The 21,803-nt window shown below is 59.5% G+C and overlaps 1 protein-coding gene across 1 annotated transcript; it reads left to right on the top strand.

The window, feature by feature from the left end:
- The first annotated feature begins 3,449 nt into the window (after positions 1–3,449).
- Positions 3,450–18,770, top strand: SLC2A1 (solute carrier family 2 member 1). Its single transcript, XM_088529565.1, has 10 exons — positions 3,450–3,493; positions 11,642–11,734; positions 15,091–15,251; positions 15,989–16,229; positions 16,411–16,573; positions 16,656–16,843; positions 16,928–17,032; positions 17,205–17,306; positions 17,626–17,829; positions 18,236–18,770. Exons 1-10 carry the CDS (start codon positions 3,476–3,478, stop codon positions 18,431–18,433), a joined length of 1,473 nt encoding a protein of 490 aa, XP_088385691.1. The 5' UTR covers positions 3,450–3,475; the 3' UTR covers positions 18,434–18,770.
- The last annotated feature ends 3,033 nt before the right edge of the window (positions 18,771–21,803 follow it).

Below are 21,803 nucleotides of genomic sequence, written 5' to 3'. Positions count from 1 at the left end.
AAACAAAACCAAACCCCCAAATTGCAATCGTGCGGTGGCCCGGGCATCGCGGCGCAGCCGTGTGCCGAGTTGCTCGGGGCTCGGGCAGCGCGCCGCGTGCCGGGGCAGGGCGCATTGCTGCGGTGTGACGTAGGCGGGCGGCAAGCCCGGGCGCGCGGGGGACAATCTGGGGGGGTTGCCGAATTCCCCGCTGAGAAAGAGGGGTTAATCCGGCTTTATTATTATTATTGTTATTATTATTTTATCTTTGGGTCCCTCTCCGGCGGGTTCGGGGCTGAGCCCCTATCAGTGTGGCCTTTGGCCAAGGCTCGGCAGCCTCGGCGTTCCTCAACCTCGAGCGGGAGGAACAAGCAGAAAAAGAGGGGAAAAAATACAAGAAATAAAAAAAGAGGAGGAGCTGGCAACCCTCCTTGTTGGTTATTAATTTGGGGAGTTATGGCCTAAGAAGCCTCGGCAGCTCTTCATGGATGGAGGATGATGATCTTCCCATGTTTCAAAGGTGGAGAGAGAGATCCAGACCGGGAAAGCTGCCCAAATTCCCACTTTTGGGGTGCCAAAGCGCCGGAGCAGCTCCGGACCTGGCTCCAATGCTCCCCCGTGTTGCCCCAGCAGCTGCCATGTGGATCCATCAGCTCCACGAGGGATAGAGCTGCAGGGATTGCGGGAGCAAGGTGGGAGCCAGGCCAAGAGTTTTTTCGCTTTCTTCCCCTCTTTTCTATCCCAGTGAATCACCAAAATCCGCCTACCCCCTTTTTTGGAGGTTTTAGTTTTATTTTTAAAGCAGTTAAATCACTTATTTCCTTTCCCAGATGTGCCACATCTGCCTGGGCAAGGCGACATTCCCGCTGCGCCCGAGACGATCCCAACACCTGCACGGCCAAAAAAACGCTGGCCCTTGGGGATATTATTTTTCCCCCCGCTGGTCCCCCGACCCATAGGAATGGCCTAGCAAAATACACCCTAAATCCTGCCGTAAGCCCCGAGGCGGCGGCTTATGGAGCCCAAGCGGAGATTATTGCCGCTGCGTGGCCGGTTTCGCTGCCATCAGCACTTGCCCATTGTGGCCAAGGCAGCGCGGCCGCCCCGGCGTCTCCAGCGCGGCCTTTGCCGGCCCCGGAATGCCGATTCATCAGGCGGCAGGTCTTGTCGGCACCCGTTTTCCCTGCGTTTCCCTGCCGGGGAGATGGCAAAAGGGCGAGGAGGAAGGAAAGAACAAAAGAAAGAAGAAGAAGAAAGAAAAAAGAGAGAGAGAGTGAAGGAAAAAAAAAAAAAGAGAGAGAAGAAAAGACAAGGAAAAAAAAAAAAAAGGAAAAAAAGGAGAAGTTTCTAAACTGCCCCAAACTGCAGATTCCCCCCGTGCTTTTAGGCCTCTCTTTGAGCAGATTTTTACCCTCTCCCCACATGGCAGGGCCATGATGGGCTTGAGCTGCTGTGATCCTATGGCCATGCAGTTCTGCTTAACCCGGACCCCGTCACCCTGGGGTCCTTTCTATTGCTTTTTCTGCTCCTGATTTGCAACTTTTGTGCTTCCTCCTCTCCACTTTTGGGGTAAAAAATGACACTGTGAAGGAAAAAGCCTGGTGCGAGGAATAATGCTCCCCCGTGCTTGCGTTCACGTGCAGAAAAGTGTTTTTGTTTTTCCATTTTATTTTATTTTATTTTATTTTATTTTATTTTATTTTATTTTATTTTATTTTATTTTATTTTATTTTATTTTATTTTATTTTATTTTATTTTATTTTATTTTATTTCGTTTTCCTGCCGTTGCCGGGGCTCGGGACCCCCGTCGGGCCCGGCCGGGCGGCCGCGCGGGGGGCTGGGAGGAGCCGGCGGACGTGCGCGCTCTCACGTCCAGCCCCGGCGGCCCCCGCGGCCCCTTGCGCCGTCGCTCCCACTCCTCTAAAGCAAAGAAAACACCAGGGGGATAAAAAAACAGCGTCGGCGGGACGTTTCGCTCCCGTTTTGACCCTTCTTCCCGCGCTCTCGGCCCTGGTGGTTTCCCCATCAGGGCAAGCGTGCGCTGAGCGTGCAAGGTCTCAGCGGGCACTGTGCGGTTGCAAAGTTGAAGCGTGCAGAGTTTTTTTTTTAAGACTAAAGCAGAAAGAGGCTTTTTTTTGATGCTTTGCAGGCCCCAGCATGTGTGCCCCACTCCCTGCACAGGCACACGCATGTGCATAGGCACAAGTGCACCCGGTCCCCTTGCCACCACCATGCAGGGGACATATGCACACGTATGCACGTGCGTGTGAACACACATGCGCTACCACCCACACGCATGCACGTGCACACATGCATGCAAGCACAGTCACACATGGGTATGCACAAGCAAGTGAACACATGCACACACACACGCACAAGCTCACACACAACCATGCACCAGTGTGCAGTGCACACATGCGTGCAAAAGTGTGCACATGCCTGCACAAGTGCACACACGACTGCACAATTGCACAAGCGCACATACTCATGCACAAATGCACACACCTGCATGCACGAGTGCACACTCGTGCACTAGCATGCATACTCACATGTGCATACATGCATGCACGAGTGTGCACACACATGCACAAGAGTGCACACTCATCAACAAGCATGCACACTCATGATGTGTGCACTTATGCACAAGTCTGCATACATATGCGCACACACACGCTCATGCACAAGCATGCACACTCATGCACACACGTGCACACTCATGCACATACACCCACACTCTTGCACATTCACGCACACACATGCACACACACGCACATACATGCACACACACAATGAACATGCGTGCACTCATGCACATGCACGCACACCATGCACATGCGTGCACAATGAACACACGTGCACACTCAATGAACACCCGTGCACACTCACGCACACTCAATGAACCCACGTGCACACTCAGTGAACACGCATGCAAACTCACGCACACTCACGCACACGCGTGCAAACTCGATGAACACGCGTGCACACTCACGCACTCAGTGAATACCCGTGCACACTCACGCACACTCGATGAACCCGCGTGCACACTGAGTGAACACGCGTGCAAACTCGTGCAAACTCACGCACACGCACACTCGATGCACACGCGTGCACACTCAGTGAACACGTGTGCAAACTCGTGCAAACTCACGCACACTCGATGAACCCGCGTGCACACTCAGTGAACACGCGTGCACACTCCCGCACACGCGCGCGCCCGAGCCCACACGCGCGCGCCCGCGCCCTTGCACACCGCCCCCGCGCGCTCCTCCCCCCTCCCCCCTCCCTCAGCCCCGCCCCCTCCCCCCGCCGGCCAATGGGCGCCGCCGCCGCGCCCCGCCCCCTCGCCCCGCCCCCTCCGCCCCGCCCCCTCTGCGCACCGCCCAATGGGCGCCGCCGCCGCGCGCCGCCGCGCGCGCCCCCCCCCCCCGCGCGCTCTTAAGCCGCCTCCACGCGCCGGCCGCGGCCGCCAGCGCTCAGCCCCGCTCCGCGCAGCGCCATGGAGAGCGGCAGCAAGGTGAGAGCGAGCCCGGCCCGGCCTCCCGCCGCCTCCCCGCGCCCTGCGCCGCACTTTTTACCTCAGGAATTCGGCGGCGGTTGCGCCCCGCCGCTGTGGGGCTGGGGGGGTGGAGGGAGGCCGCGCCGCTGTGGGGCCGCCGTGGGGCCGTCGTGCCCCGTCCCTGTGGGGTTCCCGGGGTGTCGCTGCGGCTGGCTGAGCCCCGCGGTCCCCGTGCGGCTGCGAGGAGCCCGGGTGGGGGCTGTGTTGGGGCTGGGAGTGCCCTCCCGCTGTGGGGCTGGGGGCCCGGGCCGCCTTCTGCCTCTTGGGGCCGCTGGGGCTGCGGGTGCCCCCATCCCTGGGGAGCCGGGACCCCCGGGCTGCTCCCTGTGGGGCTGGTGGCGCTGACCCCAACCCCTTTGGGGCTGTTGGCTGGAGCCCCCGGGCCGCTCCCTGTGGGGTCCGTGGGGCTGGCTCTGCTCCCCCCCAGCCCCTTTGGTCCTGTGGGTCACCAGGCCGCCCCGCTGGGCTCAGCAGGGCTGGCTCTGCCCCACACCCTGCTCGGGCCGGTGCCGCTTGGAGCCCTCCGTGTTTACACTCTGCGCGGGGGAATTATACAACAGGCCGGCGCCGCAGGGGGACAAGCGCCGGGCGCTGCCGCAACCCTCCCCTTGGGCCGGGCCTCGGAGCCGTCCCCGGGCCTGGCCCTCCTGCCAAGCCCCGGCCCAGGGGACGCTTTGTCCTGCAGTCCAGCGATGCCTCACGGATCCCAAAATAGCCCCAGATGCAGGCGCGGAGCTCGGAGGGATCCCCCGCCGCGCACGGCGGCCTTGCCCTGTGCGCTTTGCTGCGGCCCGTTTTGTTTTTGACTTGAGGCTTCAAGCGTGAAGCAGCGGCGGGCAGCTCCGGTGTCTGGAAAAGTGCGTTTCCTCTGACTCGTGCTTGGCTGCTTCTTGTTTCGTTTCTTTCCAAAAAAACCCCAAAAAGGCATTTAAGGAAGGGGCAGAACTGCGAAAATAAGTGCCAAGGAGCAAATAAATCCTCTGCGGCGAGGAGAACAGAGAGGAAGTGAGCGAGGAGACGGGCCAGCCCGAGGAGAAGCGTCGCGGGGCTCCTGGTGGGAATTCCCGGTCTCCGAGCCCCCTTTCCCAGCATCTACGACATCCTGGGATGTTGTAGGTCTGGCGGCGGGAGCCGTGTCGCGCGGCTGTGTCAGTTCAAACTGAATCGATCTTCTCGGGCGGGATAAGCTCCGATCGGTGCGTGATGGGGAGGAATTGAGTGAAGAGCCTCCACAGAGGAGTTTGAGCTCGTTCAAACCAATTGATCCGCTGTAATGGAGGCGATTAAACCGACGCGGCCCCGGGGAGACGCCGGCCCGTGAACGGGTGCGAGAGGAGTTGACGGGCGGTTGGTTCGTGGGGGTTAAACCCCGGAGCCCTCCGGAGCAGGGGATGGAGCTGATGGAGGTGGGAGATGCGGTCCCTTGTCGGGGTGCTGCCCCCGAGCCAAGGGAGGCGCTTGCTTCCCTGCCAGACGGAGCCGAGTTTTTTTGGCAGGGATTTTAGTCGCATTTGTGCTTCCTTTTCGGGGAAGGAAGCTGCAAATGGCTTTTCTGTGGAGCCGGGTGCCGGACAACACGGTGCCTGCCGTGTAATTGAAGATCTTGCTGTAATTAAGCTCGTTGTGGCCACCCAGGCGACTTCTGGGCTCTGTCAACGAGGCTGTAAAACAAGTGCTCGTCCCTGGGCTGGCCCTTTTGGGCTTTCTGGGCCAGCCTGTCTACGCTGGGAAATGCTACTTCCATAAATCCCTCTTCCTGGTTTTGGAAGGCAGTTTGGGAGCTGCAGGCTCCGTTTTCATATACAAATATATCTGGTTTTTAGCTTGTTGTGGTTGTGTTTTGGGCATTGCTGGGGGTGGCGGCGTTCGCATGCGGAGCGCCCCCGAGGAGCGTGTTGGGAATGGGTTGGAAACGGGAGCCCGGGGACATGCCGGGCAGGAGCACTCGGAGCCGACGCAACACAGGGAGGAATTAGCCAAACTTGCTCTTTTCCTTAACAAAGAAGCCCCATGCACCCGGGGTCAAACCTGACCTGCAGCTGGGCGAACGGAGTCTTGCAGCAAGCCGAGCTTTAACCGCCCCGTTGGATAAATCCAGGTTAGAAATCAAGTGCTTTTCTTTATAAGCGAGTAATTAATTGCCGGAACGGTCTGCTGCCTAATCCAGATCCCATGTCTGCAAAGAGGGGCCCTCCTGATCGCAGCGCGGCTGCAAGGGGCTCTGTTAACGTGGGAGGTCAGATGGGACCTCGACGCAGGTCTCCGGGCTGTAAATTCTAAGAAAAGCTCCCTGTGTTGTCCGGAAATGCGGTGCAAAAGGAGGGGACGGGGCTGGGAGAGCTTTGCTGGTGCTAATGGTGACGAGGTGGCGGCTGCTGCCTCTGCCCCACTTGTCCTGGCTCTTTGCATAAGGAAAGCGCCGGGGAGACTCGTTATTTAACGCGTGCGAAGCCGAGCTCGCGTCCCCAGCTAACCTCTTTAAAAAATAATTACATGAAAGTCCCATTCTGCCTTGGCGAGTTTCCTCGCGCATCACAGCGTTCCGGCATTGCCAGTGCTGCTCCCTTGCCTCACATCTACCTAATTCCTGCTTTTTTTTCCCCCCTCTAAAAGTGCAGTTTTTTAACAGGTGACTCCTGGGTGCTAGTTTGCAGGGTAAGTTTTCCCCGGGTGCAGAGCCAGTGCAAGCGCAGTGTTATCTGTGGCCTCCTCCAGCCCTCTCCGTGCCTCCCGTGAGGAGTTAATGCCCTGGATCCGTGTGCGGTGCCGCTGGTGAAACGGGAGTGAAAGCGCCGGCTCTTCCCAGCGCCGCCGCATCCCTGCGGCCGCATCTCCATTAGGAGGAAGGCTGCCTGCATGTCCTCCTCGTGCCACCGGCTCCTCCCCGTGACGCCGGAACTCCGTGACGCCGCGGGAGGCTCCAGCGCCCCGAAACGGGTGGCCGAGGGAAGGGTTGGAGCATCCCGAAAGCAGCCCGGGACCTCCTCCGCGCGCTCCCGCCTCCATTGGCTGCGTGGGACGAGCCTCCTTGGAGCGGGACGTGGAGCGGGAGCCGCGCTGCGCTGGGCGCTTGTTCCAGCTCATCGGGAAGCCGCCTTGTGCGAAGCCCTCGGCTTCGCTTAGGGAAAAAGCTCTGCTCCTTGGGGAAGATGTTGCCCCCATGGGGCTGCTCTGGGCTGGAGAGGGGGATCTTTTTTCCATCCCCTCTTCCTGCCCAGTGGAAGGCTCTTGTTTTGCCGGTTTCCCTGCCCAGGCCGCGGAGGTTTCGTCACCCGAAACCTCCGCGGGCGCCGTCCTGCAGCGCCAGCAGCCCATGGAGCCCCGTGCGGGGGGATTCCGCGCACGCGCCGGGATCCGCTCGCTTGGCACCCTCTGGAGCCCCCTTATCCAAGGGGGACCCTCCTTTTCCACCAAGCAGCTTGCGGGCAGAGCCGGGCGAGCCGCGCTCAGCAGCAGGTTCTGCGGCGCCTTATCTTTATGGCCTGCTCTAATTGTGCATCCTCCTGAAATCCCCTCCCGGGACTCCTGTAATGAATTGCTCACTTCCTTATTCCATGAGGCAGGCAACATCCTTAAGAATCCTGTGACTCCAGAGGGAGGAAAAATAAAGTGTCCTGATAAGGGTGACGGCCGCGAGCGCCGGGCGCGCTCGGGGATGCAGCTGGACGTGGGGCTGAACGTGCCGCCGCTGCAGGTGAAGTTGAGCTGAGTCTAGCGTGAGTCACACGGCTCCCGGTGACGCTCCTCGGTGGCCATCCCTATTTGGACAGCGAAGGGAGACGGAAATAGCAAAGCAAAACTCTTCCCGAGCCCTGAACTCTCATGCCCGCTGTAAAACAGAGCTTTTACTGCATCTCTGAGCAAAGCTACCGAAAAGCTGTGGGTCGGTTTGAGCACGGCCACACGTGCGGAGGCAGTCTCCCTGCTAGGATATCTCTAAAGAGGCTTCTCCTTGTTCGAAGGAGTAACAGCTCAGAAGTGAGAAAGGGAAATGCTTATTTTCCCTTTCCTCCTCCAAAGCTTCTGTTAAGCTCCAAATGAGGGGTTAAAAAACCCAGAGCTTGTGCCTGGTTTTACAGGGCTCTCCCATGCAAAGCAGCCAATGGGGATCGGCTCTTTCCAGCTCACCAGCCTTTGTGCCTTTTTTTTTTTACTTTCCTTTTTTAATGGAGTAGTTAAAGCCAAAATACTCCTGGCCCAGCTGCAGCTCAGGCACTTTCTGCGCAAGGAGACGCTCTCCAAAAGTCCCGAGCGAAGGAGCTGTTGTGGGGTCACTTTGCCTTAAAGTTTGCAGTGTTTCTTAGCCCAAATCTAGAAGTATCTGCCAAAGATTAAACATGCAGGTAGGGAAATGTGTGTTTTCTTTGCAGGCAGCTTACAGGCGTGTGAAATACAGGGGACAGAGTGCTTTTTGTGGGGATTTTTGGTAGGATAACTTTTGCAACACGGAGGAGATGCCCTCTTGGAGCTTAAGGCTTTCACTCCTTCAATGCTAGAGCTCAGTCATAGTGAAATGTCCCTTTTTTTTTTTTCCTGCTGTTTCCACCTGAGCATCCTGGTGCAAGTGCTCAGTGCTCAGCTGTGTTAGTGTAGGCAAATTTGTCAGCAAACAGCAAGCGAGTGCTGGTGCAAACTCCTTGTGAGGAGTAAAGTTCATGTCCTGAGTAACGCGTCGCTGTCGGGGGCCATCCCTGTTACCTTTCATAAACTGGGCAAACAAGCGGTGTTGTAACGGTGCGTGAGTCACCGCGCTTCCTGCTGGCTCCTTGTTTCCTGCTAGCCCCAGACATGCTGGAGTTGGGATCAATTCCGAGCGGTGCCAACCAGCCTGCGTGCGGGTGGGCATAGGGAGAGGGGACCTTAGTGAAGCTAAAAGTTGAGGAGCCAGAGCCACCTTGGGCCCTCTGCAAAGACTCAGTGACTCATGCGGAATGGCTTGGGAGCTGGAAGGGATGGGAGCGCTCCCGGCTGGAGCGCGGCTGCTCGGAGTGGGGGCTCCGCATCCCGGCTCGCAGCTGCAGGAGGGCTCAGACTTCATGGGGTAACAAGGGCTTGGGCTGACAAGGTGGGAAGCGGCGTCTGGAAGCGCCTGGGCACACGGTGGCCTCGCTGGTGGCTTTGTGGGACACCCGCGGCAGCGTTCAGAGACCCCCGAGCTGCTGCTTGCTCCGAAATGGGCATTTTCTTTTCCAGAGCCTTCAGCTTTGCTCAACAAAGTGCCCACACCACCCTGCTTGCTTGTGAAATGGGATTGTTGTGCTTGGGCCAATCCTAATTAATGGCCTTTAATTAACAGGGTTGGCTTTATTTCCTGAAGCTGTTCAGGGCCTCACTGCCGCTCTTCCCTGTGAACTTCCTAATTCCCTGCTAATATGGAGGCAGGTGGGTTGGCAGGAGAAGTGAATCTTGTGAGCAGTCGTCACTGTGGGTTGGTGCTTACATTTAAGAATATATCACTCTTAGTATCCGTCAGCATTCCTGATTTTAGGAGCGTTGGATTAAGGTGGCCCCGGCACCAAATGCTTCTCCCGGAGCTGCCGAATGCTTGGCCAAGACCCCTGGGGAGCAAAAGGGGGTTGGACGTAGCTAGAGAGGCTGTGATATCTGTGGCTTTGTTGCCTTGCCCCTTTCAGTCCTATTTTTGGTGATCTTGCTAAAAATAACAGCTTGGGAGCTGCTCCATGCGGAGCGATAGCGGGACTGTGGTCCTGGCTGCTCCGGCTACTGCGTCTGCTAAACGGCAGCTGGATTTTGGGGCAAAATCCGCCCGGATTTGAGTATGGCAGGAGGGCTGGCGTGCTCCGGCAAGGAGCTTTGGGTGTGCCGGTCTCCGACTGAAAACAATACCGGCTGCACCGACTGTACCCACAGCTTTTAATGGCACAGGGTGGCAGGGAGCTGCCGGAGAACCATGAAATGACCCATAAACAGGGCCAGGAGCCAGCGCAACCCTCCCTGCGAAGGGCTGGATCTGTCTGGTTGTGCTGGGCTCGGCTCGGCCGCAGTTGCCCTCTAGTCCCTGGACTAGTGTTTTTCCTTTTGGAAAGCAGGAAATGCCAGGCCAGGGTTTTGGGCGAGCTTTGGGTCGGGATGGGGGTACGCGGCTCGTTCAGGCAGTACCTGCAGTGTTTTGGGATGGGACGCAGAGAGGGATGAGGGCTCCGAGCCTGGGATCCTTTCTGGTGGCCTCCGGATCTGTGCCCTTAAATCCAACCACCGAAGGAATCTGGGGAGCCGTTGCTGGAGAAACGCAGTATGTCCCTTTGGCCGGGAGGTGATTCCCGGGATTCTGACGGATGTGGGATGTGCCAGCTCCCGTTGCGATGCCGCAGCCTCACCAAGGCACCCACATAAATACTGCTGGGCTGCACGGGTGTCACTGGCCATCAGGGATGGAGTCTAAGCCGATGCAACCCATACATTCAGATTCAGCACTCGACATTTAAAACATGGATTTTTTTAAATTTTTTTTTACCCTCTGTAGGAAAGCAGAAGGTGAAAGAGGTTTTTTTGCAAGCAAGGAGGTGGAGAAAAAAGGTGAGGCAAGAAGTGCAGGCAGAGAGGGACAAGATGCAAGTGGAAAGATGTGCAGCTGGCTGAGTAAGTCGCAGGGTCACGGAGTTAACGCGGGTGAAGTGCCAGGGTTGCTTCAGGTGGTGCCAGCGATGGCCTTGGTGGCGAGGGGACAGCGTGTGGCGCTTGGTGACGCGCTCGCACCGCTTCCACGCGGCCTCCCGCGCGCCGAGTGGAGCGTCGCTTCCGAGAAGGAGCGCCGGGCCTTCGGAGAAGGGGCTTTCATTTCACGTGAACGTCCCAAAGCTGATTAACCAAACTTGGGAACATCGAATCCTAGTTCTCAGGGCACCGCGGCCGGACCGAGCAACGGGAAAATCTCCTGCCTGGGATAATTGGGCCATTGACGAAGGTGTCCCAAGTGCTGGCCTGCCCTGACCTTGCTCCGAAACAAGCCTCCGATTGTTGCTTTAGCTTAAGCAGGAGAAAGAGGAGGTGGGCGAGCGCTTGCCAAATAGCCAGAGGCACTGAGGCGTTGGATAAACGCGGGGATTTTTGCTTCGTAAGTGTGAATTAGGCTCTGGCACAAACCTTTGTTGGCGATGACTGAACCATGTTGTCTGGGGCATCTCTCCCTCTGCGATGGGCAGCGCGTGGCTCGGGCCCGTCCAGCTCGTCCTCGCAGGGGGTTAGCCAGGAGGTTTGGGGTTGCAGCGGCCATGGATGGCCTGATCTTCCCGGGAATACTTTGAGCAAGGAGAGGGGAAAAGGGGGGTGTTTTCCCTCCAAAGGCCAAGGAGGCCAACGGTGTGTGGATGGGAGAGCCTTGCAGCAGGGCCCAGCTGGAGCACGGAGCGTCGGGCGCTCTCCGGAGAGGCCAAAAGCGAGAGGAGCCCCGTGATCGTCCCCAAGGCAGCGCCGAGCCCGTGGGGGCGGCAGGACGGGCTCCGCTCTGCGCCCCGATCCGCTGCGCGCCGCCTCGCCGGGATCCTGGCTCTGCCCCGTCACGTGGGGCGTCAGATGGGCTGCTGCGGGCCCAGATAAGGCCTCGGGCCTGAAGCCCAGGGAGAAAATTCCTGGAATCCTCAAACTTTTTTTTTTAAAGCCTGCTTTTATATTAAATTAAACAACAATTCACTTTTTTTACTATGTTCTGCCTATCTGCTTGCTGGGGTCCCGAGTGCCGGTGCGTTTTGGGGTAAAGAAATGCAGCCACAGAGGCTGCTCTTGCTCCTTGCAGGTGACGTGGATCCAGGGAAGAGTTGTGTGGCCAGGGACATGGGTGAAGTGTTTTCCTTTTTTTAAAATAATAAAAAAAGGCACCCTTGCATTCCTATCTGCGATGTGACAGTGACACAAAAGTGCCTAGAGCAGAGTGTGGTGCACCTGGAGCATCGTTTCTGCTGTAATCCTGTTGGGAAGGGGCGTTTGGAACAGTCCCTGCTCCACTCTGCCACCCTCCCCGCTCGGCCGGGCTGCTCCAGGCGTGTTGTCCAGGGGCGACCGGGGCTCCCGAGATGCTCCCCGGAGCGAGGGGAGCCCGGGGGGACGCGGAGGCCCCTCGGTCTGACGCTCTTTGCTCTCCACCCGCAGATGACGGCTCGCCTGATGCTGGCAGTGGGCGGCGCAGTGCTGGGATCCCTGCAGTTCGGCTACAACACGGGCGTCATCAACGCCCCGCAGAAGGTGAGAGCCCCTCGGCGCGACGGGACAACGCGGACGGTGCCGCCGGACCGGCCGCTTCCAACAGGCCCCGCGCGCGAAAACAAACACACCCCCTTCCCACCTCCCGCATCCACGAGGAGCCGGGCTAAAATAGTACATCCTGTTAGGCAGCTTACTGCCCCTAATGGGATTTGTTAAGGAGTTATTTAGCTCCTGTGTTCCCAGGGGAATTAGTTTCCTCTTTGCTGAGCGTTTTACTAAAGAATTCTGGGAACAAATGTAGATGCTCAAGGAGCCAAGGCTCTTCGGGTGGGATCCGGGTAGCTTTTAACCTCGGCCTTAGCAGAGATCTCCAAGCCAATTAGGCTCTTAGTCATCTCGGGGGCACTGACCTCTCGGATGGGCGGCCGGAGGAGCCGGTTGTTTTCCCGCACGGAGCGCGAGCCGTGGGAGCTGCGAGCTGCCCAGAGAACGCTCCCCACCACGGCCGGGGGTCCCCTGATTCCTGGGGGGTAAAGGCTCCATGCAGGATGGATTCAGGGCAGCTGTAGAGCTGGAGATCCACAAACACAGTGCTCTCCAGTGGGAGATAGCGGGAATTTAGTGGCTCCATGGAGGGAGCTGCAGGTCCCGCTTAGCTGCTGGTGTAACGGGGGTGACCTGGGGCTGTGGGGCACAGTGCAGGTGCCAGCTTTAAGAAAAGCAAAACCCCAGGAGGAGCTGGAGTAGATTTGGAGCCTGGCGATGGGGCAAAAGGCAAGATGTGGTGACGAGGCCTCCGACACAGCAAGCCCTTGGGAAGGGCAGTGAGGAGCAGCAGGAAGCTGCTACTTCTTGCACTGCAGCTGGTGGGTGCCAGGATGCCCTGACACCTCAGAGGGGCCCCCAGAAGCTTCTGAACGTGCCCAGGGCAGAGGGGCAGCCCCGACTGCCACGAGAACGGGCCCTCTCCGGGCTGCCAAGAGGGCCGGCGCGTCGACCCAGCCGCTGCGCGGTCCCAAACGGTTAAAAACACCGGGGCGGGACACGCACGGATGGAATATTAATCCTGTTGCTGGCAGGAGCCACAGAGGAGCCGGGCAGCCGTAAGGCTGGATGCGGCAGCGGCTGCTGGAGTGGCTGGAAAAGCTTGGAATTGCAGCTCTGTGGCATGTGCTCCGCTTCCCTCATCTGGGCCGCACGGACGGAAAGCCGGGATGCTCTGGAATTACCACCTGGCATCCGCGCTCCACCTGCAATGGGGACGCGGTTCCCTTCCTCGCGGCTCCGCTTCCCTCATGATCCAGAGGCTTCGGCGTTTGCAGCGACGTTTGCTCGCACTCGCCGCCGTTCAGAAAAGCAGCCAAGGAAGGCGCCTTTCTTGCCCGCTGGCCACCCAGTTTGTGGCCCTCTTAATACAGTTGCCCCCGCTCAGCCTCCCCTGTTCCCGCTGGGCGCGAGCGCGGCTGGAAAGGGGAGAGGATGGCCTCAAACGAGTGAAAGTTTCCACTATTAAAAAACAAGGGCGTGAGGGAGAGAGTGAGGAGAAGCAGTTTGGAAAGGTGAATTTTCCACTTTTCCTACGGTGAGGGGCTTCTCCTGCGCTCTAAACTTCAAAGGTTATTTAATTCTTTTTTTTCCCCCCGCTCCCCAAAATCGGATCGCATGGGAGTTTTCATGGGGACTTTTTGTAGGAGCAGACAGCACCAGGAGGAGGGGAGCTCCTGAGAAACCTTCCCCCTCGCTCCTGATAAACCGGGTCTAGCCGAGGGTGCGTTCGCCCTTGGGGCTTTGGGCTGAGCTCCGGGGCAGGGCGGGAGCGTCAAGGTCTTCCCGGCGGGATGCAGGGGCTCCCGCGCTCCGCGGCACCTTCCCGCTTCCCTCGTGGCCTCGCATCCTGTCGGAGCCGCAGAGTGCTCCCAAACTGCCGGCTCGCGCTGCAGCTCTGTCATTCCTTGGAATCCATAGAGCCGTGATTCAGGGCCATCGGTGATAAGGAAATCCGTGCGTACGTGCCCACATGGGGATCAGCAGCAGGCGCTGATAAAGCTCTGCGCTCCCCTCACGGAGCTGGATCCCCTCTCCCTTCGCAGCCCCTCTTCTGAGCCCGAAAAGAGGCCGATTTCCCCCTCTGCCCAGTCTGGTGTTTCAAACGCAGAGTTTGGCCAAACGCCCCTATCCCTGGTGATGTTTCCATGTGTTTTAGCCATTGGGGCTTCAGGCTCCTCTCCTGCTCTTTTCCCAGACCGGGATGTTGGGAAAATGAAGCCCCTTTCCCTGAGGGCGCAGCAGGGGGATGGATGTGCGAGTCCTGCCGGGTGCCGGCCGACTCCGCGCGACAAATACTAATTAAAATGCTCCGAGTTGGTTGTTTTGGTGACACAAGGGCAGGAGGAAAAGCCCACACAGCAAAACCTCGAGGCAAAGCAGGCGGGGTGACCTAGAGACAGACCAATGGAGGCACTGGAGCCTTGAAATTCTAGTAATTCGGGGCTTTGTGAAAGCAGGAAAAGGCACTTTGTTGGAATTCAGAGGGAAGCACGTGATACAAATTGTGCTTTTTGTGCTGCCTCTGCTGGGGCTCTCCCTCGGAGTTGTTGGAACGACCCAAGGCTTGAAAACGGGAGGCGCTTGTGCGAGCGCTGCCCAAGCAGAAACCCCAAAACACCCGGACAGATGAGTTTACAACCAGCAGGAGCTGCCCTCGTGCTTCAGAAATCTCCCTTGCAGCCCCTTTGCTTTCCAAAACGGGGGGATTTGGGTAAATTTGCAGGGGAAAACGGGCAGGGTGTTTGCAGCGCGGGAGCCGCTCGCCTGTTGCGCGGCCGCAGCTCCGCGGGAGGCCCGAAGCAGCGGGCAGAAACCTCCAAGCACCGACTGTAAATCTCAAAGCAACAGTTACAAATACACAGCACTGGGCAAGCCCTTTCCTTGCTTCCTTCGGGACACATCATTGGGGGAAGGGGCTGCTCCCGGCCTCTGGATAACGGGCAGGAAGCTCCATGCTGGTCGTGCTCATCCAGCTGCCTCTTCCTCATCTTCCTCCAGGGCCTCGGTCCCGAGGAGGAGCCGCCACTTCCCGCAGCGGCAGCTTCAGAGGGTTTTTTGCCGGCGCGGAGCAGGGCGAGACGGAACCTGTCGGGCTGCATTTTGCCGGCCCGCTCCGCTGCTCGCCCGCAGCTGGGAGGCTCCCGCCGAGCGGAGGGCGCCACCGGGGCCGGCCTCGCGCCGTGACACATCGTCCCGTGACGGCGGCCCAGCCGGGTGACTCTGCGGCTGCCGGGCCCGCCTGGCGCGGCCTGGGAATCTGTGCAAAGGGAATTGCAACCCGGGCAGGAGGACGGTGGCGCGAGCGAGGCCCGTCCTCTGCTTTAATTTCTTCCTGTTGCCTCTTGCAGGTGATTGAGGACTTCTACAACCGGACCTGGCTGTACCGATACGATGAGCCCATCACCCCCGCCACCCTCACCACGCTCTGGTCCCTCTCCGTCGCCATCTTCTCCGTCGGGGGCATGGTCGGATCCTTCTCCGTGGGGCTTTTTGTCAATCGCTTTGGCCGGTAAGCACCGAGCACGTGGCCCTTCCCCGGGCCGAGCGGCCGCACTCGGCTCCTCCAGCAGCTCCGTCACCTCCTCGCGCCACAGGAGCCAGGAAGGGCCTCGGTGCTTCCTGCCTTGGCCATGAGGCTGTTCCTCCAAACGCTCCGTAACTCGTCGCCGTCGGCCCCGGGAGCTGGCAGGGCTGAGCCTTTCCTGCCAGCCAAGCACCTAGTCAGTCCCCTAATCGCTTCTGTCGGCCTCTTCCGAGCCGTTTCCACGGGGCTGCTGTCCAAGGCTGCGCTGTGTTTTGCTCCTGAGGGCACCGTCTGTCCCGCTGTCCGAGGGGAGCAGCCCTGCGGAGCCGCCCTCGCTGCCTCCGCCGCGTGGGAAACGTTCTCTAGCTCGGCCTCCCCAGCACGCCAGCAATAACCATGCTGGAAGGCCTCTCCCGGGCTGATTTCTACACATTTAGGGTCTAAGGGGGATGCCGTTGTCTCCCAGCTGATGTTTTTCTCCTTTTTGTGTGTCACATAGCTCGGGTGAAGCCAGCAACTGCCTCCGCTTCCCTTGCAGCCTCCCTGCTGCTCTGTTGCTCCCCTGGGGCTCTGGCTGATGCCGGCAGCGGTTGTTCGCGGCCTGCGCCCTCCCTCCTGCCGAGAACCCACGTTTGGGTCCTCGCAGTTAAACAGCGTCTCCCGGGGACCCTTGAGCCTCCCCCTTCCCGGGGTCCTCACCACCTTCCTTCCTGCCTCCCCAGGCGAAACTCCATGCTCATGTCCAACGCTCTGGCCTTCCTCTCCGCTGTCCTCATGGGCTTCTCCAAGATGGCCTATTCCTTCGAGATGCTCATCCTGGGCCGCTTCATCATCGGCCTCTACTCCGGCCTCACCACCGGCTTCGTGCCCATGTACGTGGGCGAGGTGTCCCCGACGGCTCTGCGGGGCGCGCTGGGGACCTTCCACCAGCTCGGCATCGTCCTGGGCATCCTCATCGCCCAAGTAAGTGTCACCTAAGCCCTCCGTGCTGGTCGCAGTGTCGTTTCTGGGGAATCCCGGATGTCCCCCGTGTCGTAACCCGGGGATGTCGCAAGCGGCGGGTTTGGATTCGGTTTGTCGTGGGCTGCGGGAGGGAAAGGACGTGCCCATTCCCGTCGCGTGGTCCAACCCGCCCTGTTCTTAGGTGTTCGGCTTGGACGTGATCATGGGGAACGACTCGCTCTGGCCGCTGCTCCTGGGCTTCATCTTCGTCCCTGCCCTGCTGCAATGCATCATCCTGCCCTTCGCGCCCGAGAGCCCCCGCTTCCTGCTCATCAACCGCAACGAGGAGAACAAAGCCAAGAGCGGTGAGCGCCGCGTCCGCGCCTCGTCCCGCCGCGCGCGGGGCTCTCGCTCGGCGCTCACGCAGCCACCCCGCTCTCCCCTCAGTCCTAAAGAAGCTCCGGGGCACCACGGACGTTAGCAGCGACCTCCAGGAGATGAAGGAGGAGAGCCGGCAGATGATGAGGGAGAAGAAGGTCACCATCATGGAGCTCTTCCGCTCGCCCATGTATCGGCAGCCCATCCTCATCGCCATCGTGCTGCAGCTGTCCCAGCAGCTCTCGGGCATCAATGCGGTGAGTTTGGGATGGGGAGCGTGCGTGCCGGCCCCGCGCCGCCCCCAGGTCTCTCTCCTCACAGCATGTCCCTTCCATTTGTAGGTTTTCTACTATTCCACCAGCATCTTTGAGAAGTCGGGCGTGGAGCAGCCCGTCTACGCCACCATCGGCTCTGGCGTGGTCAACACGGCCTTCACGGTTGTGTCGGTGAGTCCCCGGCAGCCCCTCGTGGGGCTGGGCCGCGACGGAGCCACCGGCGCCGCCTCAGGGCGCGGAGCAGCTGGCTGGAAGCGCCGACGAGGACGTGTCCTGCTGGGGACACCCCAACCTCGGCCCCTGGCGAGGAGCTGATGGCCGTGTGTGTCCCCTCTCTTGGCAGCTCTTCGTGGTGGAGCGCGCCGGGCGCAGGACCCTGCACCTCATCGGCTTGGCGGGCATGGCCGGCTGCGCGGTGCTCATGACCATCGCCCTGACGCTGCTGGTGAGCGGCGGGGCCGGACGGGGAGGGCTGCTGCAGGGCACTGCCCCTTTGCTGCTGTCACTCTTGGGGACGGTTCAGCTGAGGAGGAGGAGGAGGCCCTTCCTCCTCGCGGGGGTGACGGTGTGTTGCTGACTGCTCCCTGCTGCCCACCTCTCTGTCGGGGTGTCCAAAAGCAGCCCGGAACGTGGAGGACGGTGTCTCCTTGTGGCTCCTGCCGGATTGTCGCCTCCAGCCTCCCCTCCCGTTCCGGCACGGTGCTTCATCCGTCCCTGGTGCAGCCGAGCGGCGCTTACCGGCCTCCTCTCTCTTCTTGGACTAGGACCAAATGCCCTGGATGTCCTACCTCAGCATCGTTGCCATCTTCGGCTTCGTGGCCTTCTTCGAGATCGGTCCGGGCCCCATCCCCTGGTTCATCGTGGCGGAGCTGTTCAGCCAAGGCCCTCGTCCCGCTGCCTTCGCGGTCGCCGGGTTGTCTAACTGGACCTCCAACTTCATCGTGGGCATGGGCTTCCAGTACATCGCGGTAATCCTCCCACGGCGCGGCGGGACGGGGCTGGCACCTCTTCCCTTGCACTAGGGGTGGCTGCTTGGTGCCACGGGGGGAGATTTGGACCCCCAAAACCTGGACTGAGAATAGGGCCTGGGTTTGCTGGGAACCTTCTTTGGGATAAGCCCTTAGGGGAAGAAGGATGGGGCTGAGACACTGGAGAGAAACTAGGTCCTGGCCTGGGCTGGCCTGATGTTCGAGGCAGCAGCAGGGGGCAGGGCAGGCACTGGGTCACAACCCCAAGGTCACAAGGCTCTGGTGCCTCATTTTGTCCCTGAAATTGGTTAGCAGACACGGCTGCGCTCCAGCCAACCCAGCAAAGCCCCTGGGTTTCGCCAGCTCCGTCCGCACACTCATGGCTCCCCGTTCTCTGTCCTTCCAGCAACTCTGCGGCTCCTACGTCTTCATCATCTTCACGGTGCTGCTAGTCCTCTTCTTCATCTTCACCTACTTCAAGGTGCCGGAGACGAAGGGCCGGACCTTCGACGAGATCGCGTCCGGCTTCCGCCAGGGCGGCGCGAGCCAGAGCGACAAGACCCCGGACGAGTTCCACAGCTTGGGCGCCGACTCGCAGGTCTAACGGCGTCGGCTCCTCCGAGCCTCCTACCTTCTCTCCTGAGTGTTTTTAATGCTTGTACAGAAACCAGGAAGGAGGGAGCGGGGGGTCTGGCTCTTGTTCATACCTTCCTTCTCCAGACTCCCCCACCGGCCGCCTGGTTTATCGGTGACAGACTGACTTTTTTTTTTTTTTTTTTTTTTTGGCTAGGAACCATTTTAGCTGGTTTTATGTCCAGGATTTCAAAGCCGATAGGTTCAGAACTAGTGTTTTAAAACCAACCAAGCCGTGTCCTCCAGCTTCCCTTTTTAATGAAGCAATAGATTATTTAACGAGAAATCACATAGTGGAAGTTTTTAAAGCTGGAAACTTTTTTTTAACATTCTAATCATAGAAAAGCACATAATTTGACCTAAGTCTAAAGCAACAAAAAAAAGAAAGCAATTTTTATTTTTAAATTCTAATTTTAAACGAGTTATTTTGAAAGCAGTCTAAGATTTCAACCCCCGCCGTGGATTTATGGATGGGGATTCCCTGCTCTGCGGGAGCGGGGGCAGCCTCGGGGCAGAGCTGAGGCTGGGAAGGGTCATGGACACGGTTGTGGCGCCGGATCCCGGTGTTCACGGAGGAGCAGGTCGGGAAGGTCAGGGTCAGTTGTGCTGTAGCAGGTCGCGGCCGCCGGCTCCCCTTGTCCAGCAGCTCCCCGGCTCCCCTCGCAGCCGGATCCTTCTCCGGCCTCAAACGCTCCCTTGCTTCAGTCCGTGGCCGGCCGCGCGCTCTGGGCGAGCCGAGACGTCGCGCGGGACGTGGAGCCGCCGCGAGGGCAGCGGGAGCCTCCGGGTTCCATCCCAGCACTATCGCCCTGACTGCGGCCAACGCGGCGGCCGGCAGGAAAAAAGGAAGAGCAGCCCCGGCATTCCCTGGCATTACCCGGCGTTCCCCGGCACGGTGAGGAGCCCAAGCGCCGCGTTTACAGGAGCGTCCGCTGGCCCCGCTAAGAAACCTGCCCGTCGTGCTCCCATCACATCCCGGACTCACCGAAATTCATCATTTGGATACCTACATTTCCTGCTCTGTGTATAGACTGGAAGATATTTATATATATATATTTTTGTTCCATGTTGTTAATAGTAGACATTAAGTTATAGTGTTTCTGATTGACAAGCAAAGTACTGTAAATATTCTTGAGGTATATTCACACTGTATAATGTATACAAAAAGGTACAAATACAGAGGTATAGTTTCTATAGCAACTGTAAGAAAGGCTTGTACATGGTTAGGATGACTTTTGTATAGTTCATTACCTGCACTGTAGTTGTATCTATTGCACTGAATTTTAGTCTTTAGTATATTAAAACCAAGAAATACTGTCCTTTTAAAACAAAACTCACACCACACACACAAAAACCAGCATTTCTGCCCTGGGTGCGTCTGTCAGAGGAGCGAGTGGCCCAGTCCACAAGCCACACAAGTTATTTAATCCTGTTTCTTTTGTATTTATACGTCTGGTTTTAAAGGGGCAAAGGGGAGACCATGCTCAAAAGAAAATAAAGCTAGGGAAGAAAAACCGTCACCTGCGAGCGAGTGCCGAGAGCGAGCGCGCCGCGTGCTAGCAATAAAGGGGAGCGCGTGCAGCGACCCAGCCGCCGCGTGGCGTCCGCTTCTTTCAACGGTGATCGCGGCGGGGTCCTCGCGCGCCGCTTCCCGGCAGGGCTCAACCCGCGCGTCCTGTGAGCCCCCAGTGTCCTCGGTGCTTGCGGGAGCTCCGAGCGTCCTCGGGTGCTTGCAGAGCTGAGCAGGCCTGAGCGGAGGGTCCTCGTGTCCTTGCTCGTGCGCGAGGAGGTGGCCCTGCGGCCTGGGCGGTGTTGCCACCTTCTGGCTGCCACCGGGCTGGCCCAGCTGCCGTGGGGCCCGGCCGACTCCCGTTGTTCCCCCCAGCCTGTCTGGGCCCCACGTTTAAGCTCCCACTTGGGCCCTGGGCCCCTTCCCCAACAAGAGCTCCTGCCTCCGGCCCAACCGCTTTGGGACGGGGCCGCCCGGTGTCTGCGCTGGGATCGTCCAAGCAGGGTAGTGCCGGCCCTCTTGGCTGCTCCGTCATGTTTTGGGCTTATTTTTTTTAATTCTTCCCCATCAAGGGAGAGCAGCAAGTCAGAACACTTTCAGGCAGAGAAATGCTGATTTTGGTCGTTTCAGGTGCTTTCTTGCTGGCAGCGGCGGCACGCTCAAACGGGGCTCGTAAAGCCCGCGGCGGCTCCCGAAGATGCTGCGAGCGCCGGCTCCGCGGCGGGCGGCTCTGCAGGGACTTGCCCGGGAGCCCCGGCGCGGACTCGTCCGTTGCCAGCCCTCGCTCGTCACCCCCGCGGGCGCCGCTGCCGGGGCGGCCCGGCCGGCTTCACCCGCCGAAACGGCCGGGAAGGGGAGCCCAGCGCTGCGGGCGCCTCCGAGGAGCCCCGCGCAGAGGGGACGCCAGCGCGGGGGGATTAGATCCCTTGCAAATCCCCAGCCGCGGTGACCCAAATCCTCGGCATCCCGGGGCGCGGTGCCAGCAGCCACCCGCTCTCCCGGCCCACAGCGAGGCCCAGGGTCCCCGTGTGAGGCCCAGGATCCCTCTGTGAGGCTCAGTGTCCCCATGAAAGGCCGAGGGTCCACATAGGAGGCTCAGGGTCCCCATGCGAGGCCCAATCTCCCCATGTGAGGCCCATGGTCCCCATGTGAGGCCAAGGGTCCCCATGCAAGGCTCAGGGTCCCTCTGCAAGGCCCAGGGTCCCCATGTGAGGCACAGTGTCCCTATGTGAGACCCAGGGTCCTTCTGCAAGGCCCAGGGTCCCCGTGCCCACGTGGCTGTCCCTCCTATGCCATTAACCACGGGCTGGGTGGCAGTGAGCGCCTCTGCCTTCCCCAGCAGCGTCCCCCCCTTTTAACCGCTCGTCTCCCAGCCGCGCGTTGCAACGCGCTCGGCTCCCTCCCGCTGCAGCGAGGCAATTAAGCGCCCTCCTAAATCCTCCCTGAAGCAAATGAGACTTAATCGCCGGCTTAAGGCTCGAGAAAGGCAGCCCTCCGCAGCGGGGCGAGCTGCCCCTCGCTGCCCCGCACGGGGCTGTCACATGCCGCGGGGTCCGCGGCAAGTTCACGGCGCGGCCCGCGCAGCTCCCCAGCGCCCCGTGCCCAGTTCCTCTCCCAAACTGCCCTTAACCCTTCTTCTGGGCTGCCTTTGCCTTCGCTCCGAGGTTGCGCATCCCCTGCCCTGCGCGTGGTCCCCAACGTTGTCCTCATGGCCCTTCCTGGACGTGGATTTGCCCAGAAATTCCGGAGCCCCTCGATGGCCTGCGAGAACCCCCTGCAAATTGGTGCAAAAAGAAGGAGGGAAACGTGACCGCCCACCCGGGCTGCCCTT

The sequence above is a fragment of the Tinamus guttatus genome, unplaced genomic scaffold, assembly GCF_059628265.1.
Source record: "Tinamus guttatus ecotype Peru unplaced genomic scaffold, ASM5962826v1 Tinamus_guttatus_pri_ptg000332l, whole genome shotgun sequence".
Lineage (NCBI taxonomy): Eukaryota > Metazoa > Chordata > Aves > Tinamiformes > Tinamidae > Tinamus > Tinamus guttatus.
The sequence above is the reverse complement of the archived record's forward strand: the minus strand, read 5'-3'. Positions and strand labels throughout refer to the sequence as shown.

Coding starts and splice junctions, on each gene's coding strand:
- SLC2A1 (XM_088529565.1), top strand. Junction 16,574..16,655: donor GGAGAACAAAGCCAAGAGCG/GTGAGCGCCGCG, acceptor CTCTCCCCTCAG/TCCTAAAGAAGCTCCGGGGC. Junction 17,830..18,235: donor TGGGCTTCCAGTACATCGCG/GTAATCCTCCCA, acceptor CTGTCCTTCCAG/CAACTCTGCGGCTCCTACGT.